This window comes from Helianthus annuus, chromosome 14, assembly GCF_002127325.2.
Source record: "Helianthus annuus cultivar XRQ/B chromosome 14, HanXRQr2.0-SUNRISE, whole genome shotgun sequence".
NCBI lineage: Eukaryota > Viridiplantae > Streptophyta > Magnoliopsida > Asterales > Asteraceae > Helianthus > Helianthus annuus.
This window is the reverse complement of record NC_035446.2, coordinates 18,036,165-18,040,072: the sequence shown is the minus strand read 5'-3', so window position 1 is coordinate 18,040,072 and position 3,908 is coordinate 18,036,165. Positions and strand designations below refer to the sequence as shown.

The window sequence follows — 3,908 nt, the reverse complement described above, 5'->3', positions numbered from 1 at the left end:
TATTTATAAGTTTGTGATATCTTTGAGGGTTCTCCGATAAGCTGGACTCACCACTTGTTTCATCAAACGGAGTTGGTGGCTTGAAAAAAAAAAAGTTTGGCTAACAGTTTAATGACAAGAAAGGGGGGGGGGGAGGCTGGGCTTTATTTTATTTCTTTTTTGTCATTTTTATTTTCATGTAATTGTGGTTCCATAATATTAATTTTATCTTCTTTTGTTCTATTATAACAATGTGAAAAATAAAAAGAAATGTATGCAGGATGCTAGTCAAAACCAGGTTTTCTAGTTGGGCCAGTGTGGTTAGAAAACTATGCACTTTCGTACAATACCTAATCTCATCTTTAAATGTGTAAAGCAATTCAACACAAGTTATGAAAGTAAAATAATATTACACAGAGACTCAATATATAGAATATATTATTACACATGGACAATATCAATATAAGATCATTACAAATAGCTTATTAATGTCTTCTTGAAATCTTTAGCTGATTATTCATATTGATATAACATGCTTTAACTTTAAAGTTTAGCTATGGTTCACCAAAGTAGAATCACCTTGTTCCCACTGTCACTTGAAGAACAAGATTAGTATTTAGAGATTGGTTTTTTAACGTAAAAGAAATATAGAATAACCAACAGCAAATCAAGAACTCACAGGTAATGGAGGAAACTTCCATTGTTTGATGGTCATGGAGGTGTGATCTGATTTTAAACGCTCGACATCAGTTGCAAATTCTTGTGGCATGCCAGTCAAAACCAGGTTTTCTAATTGCGGCTGTTGCAATAGCGTCATTGGAATGCTATGTAGTTTCTCGCAACACCTAATCTCTAGATGTTTGAGGCTTTGCATTGATCCTTCTTCAACAACCCAGCTTTCCAACTCCTTCAGCATCCACATTTTCAGCACTTTAAGCCTACTAAATCCCCCCTGAACACAAACCATTTCTTTCCCTACGTAGGATTGTCCCAAGAGCCGAAGAACCGTTAAGCAGGGAAGTTGACCGATTGTTTTCATAGGGTCACTCTTTAGCAACGAGATTGACAATGTCAAAACCTTAAGTGTTGGTGGGAACTCATTGTAATCAGGAAGCTTTTCTAACCTCCCCAACAAGTTTAGGTGGGAAAGCTGGCCTAGATTCGACATTGATCTGAACATGAGATCTGAAGGGTATCCTAAATTATCTTTGGATCGCAACCTTAAAGACCGTAGATCTGTTAGGTTGGCGATCCAGTTCATTAAATCTTCTTGGTTGGACGGTAAGTGGAATGTAATACCTAATTCTCTAAGATGATCCAGCTTATCTAAACCATCTTTTATAGGGACTTTCTTGTCCAAGAACAATCCCCATAGCGTCAAGAGCTTCAAGGAAGAGTGAAGCTGCATATTAAGACGCATTTCGTTAAGATGGAGATGGTGGAGTTTCTTCATCTTCAAAATGGAACATGGTAGCTCATCTATGCACGTATGTTTCAGATCCAAGGTTTCCAAATGGGTTAGTTCACCAACTGATGGTGGGAGACTATCCAAATATGTCAATCTTAGACCTAAGTACCTCAAGTTGCATAAATTACCAATATTTTCAGGCAAGATCGGTTTATATACGCCCTCTAAGTCAAGCACGCGTAATAACCCAAGACCATCATTTATAATATTTCCAAGAAAATTTCCAATTCGATTAGCCTGCATATAATCTGGTTGTTGATGGTTAAATGACACGTAAGACCTCAGGTTAGAGGGATTAAACAAAGAACTCTTAGCCTGTGATTTCTTATGGAAAGAAATATTTTTGCTAACTTGTTCCCTCTTTGGGCTTTCATACTCAACCATCCTGCGAACTTTCAAAGACGAATTGTCTTCACCATTAATCAAGTTATGATATGTGTGAAAAAGATTGGTTTCTTTGGCTTTCACCAAGAGATAATCATGCAGAACTCCAAGCACGAAACATCGTCTTGGGCTATTGTCAGACCTTAGTTTTGATATTTGAAGCATGTTTCGGTTAACTAACTCTTCAAAATAAGTTTGTGCAATATCTTCAAGATATACATGTGTAGAATTATGTTTCACAAAGCCTTCAGCAACCCACAACCGCAGTAACCTCCTTACAGGAATGTCAAATTCTTTAGGGAAAAGCACTAAATAAAGCAGGCATACCTTCAGGTTGTCACTCAAGTCATTGTAGCAAAGAGACAACACATCCGTAGAGTTTTGCATACCAGAGAATATCCGAGACCAGCGATTTGGATCCGTCAACGAGAAAAGACCTGCAAGCAGGACTATATTCAGGGGTAGACCCTTGCAGCTCAGCAAAATGGCCTGCTTTGATTCAGGGGTAACAAGATCCCAACTATTTTGTCTTCCAACTTTCTCTTTAAACATTTTCCAGCTGTCATCTTCACTTAGAGGCATCATACAATGCAAAAATAAGTTGACATGTGTAGTTTTCAATTCCATGTTCTGTGTTGAAGTCAAGACCAGCTTACTTCCATTTTTTACATCAGGGAATGCTTCTTTTATGTCTTCCAAAATATCTGAATAACTATTTGCACCATCTAAGATGATCAAGTACCTCTTGTTCTTGAGGTACTCTGAGACCTTAAACTTCATTGTTTCCTCATCATCCTTATTAGAGCATTTATCTGTCGCGCTATCCATTGCTTTTAACACACTTAAGAGTATGTCTTTTGTGGCATAGTCTTCCAACACCGAAACCCAAACACGGAGTTGAAAAAGCTGCTTGATGTCTCTATGTTTGTAAATTGTGCGAGCAAGTGTAGTCTTACCTACGCCTCCTTGACCAACAATCAAAACAACATGTTCACAGTTGTTTATGAGTTGGTTCACCAGAGCGTCCACATCTTTTTTCAACCCGAAGATGCCCATTTCTTCTTCTTTGTAGGAAAAGCTCGACATATTTTTCATTTGCTGAAAACGTTCTTTGATACCGACGATCTGCATCACTTCTTCATTGCATGAGTAGCTAAAACTCACATGATCCGTTGCTCGTGTTTCTGAACACTTTTCCTCTTTTTTGGCTTCATTTGGTACTTGTTCATGGTCTTTTAGCTTCATCAGTGTTTTCTTTATCTTCTGGTGGATCCTAACGCAAGAGTTCAAGTTGTCAAAGAAGAAAATATGGTTGGTTAAGAAACCGAAAATCTTCCTTCGACGGACAACATTAAGGGTGAACTTCTCGATCCCATCCTCAACCGTATAAACAGCATGAAGATACTCCTCTGCTTGCTGGTTAACCACCTTTGTGGAGATCATGATCAGGTCTCTCATGGAATCAAGTGACTTCATAATCTCCTGCACTTCATAGACTAAGAGTTTGTTTTGGGTTAATGATTGGCTTTCCAGCATATCAGTTAATTTTTGTAACACAACTGACACTACAGCCTCTACTGCCATTGATCAATTTCAACTCTCTTTTTCTATTCTAGATCTTGTTTGTATTTTTGAGGTGATACCATGATATTTGATACGATCAATTATTTATACAAGTTTCTTTCATCAAATGCTATGCAATTACCGTGTTTTTTATGTGGTTGGCCCACCTATCCGCCTACAAGTATTACCTGGAAATGTGTTGGAAATTTGCAAGAATTTAACGTATCGTTGTGAACTATGAAGTTACAAGGAAATGTTTTGAAAATTTCCAAGAAATAAAGTGTTAAGATGATAATATTATTGTCCACCTATGAAGTTACAAGTAAGTTTCTGTTATTTGTTGACCACACTATTCATAGTAATTTGGAGGAAGTTCACATGTGTACATGAAGTTACAAGTAAGTTTCTGTTATTTGTTGACCACACTATTCATAGTAATTTGGAGGAAGTTCACATGTGTACGATATTATTATTTATTATTATTATTATTATTATTATAAAAGGTTCTTCTAGA

At 37.0% G+C, this 3,908-nt stretch overlaps 1 protein-coding gene across 2 annotated transcripts; it reads right to left on the bottom strand.

The window, feature by feature from the left end:
- Positions 1 to 369: 369 nt before the first annotated feature.
- LOC110908178 (putative disease resistance RPP13-like protein 2) lies at positions 370 to 3,573 on the bottom strand. 2 transcript variants are annotated; one of them, XM_022153076.2, is made up of 2 exons: positions 659 to 3,573; positions 370 to 568 (listed from the first exon to the last, which is right to left on the bottom strand). In XM_022153076.2, exons 1-2 carry the CDS (start codon positions 3,413 to 3,415, stop codon positions 530 to 532), a joined length of 2,796 nt encoding a protein of 931 aa, XP_022008768.1. In that variant the 5' UTR covers positions 3,416 to 3,573; the 3' UTR covers positions 370 to 529. The 2 variants fall into 2 exon arrangements, with proteins under 2 accessions (XP_022008768.1, XP_022008769.1); XM_022153077.2 differs by having other exon boundaries at positions 370 to 574; positions 659 to 3,572.
- Between the last annotated feature and the right edge of the window lie 335 nt (positions 3,574 to 3,908).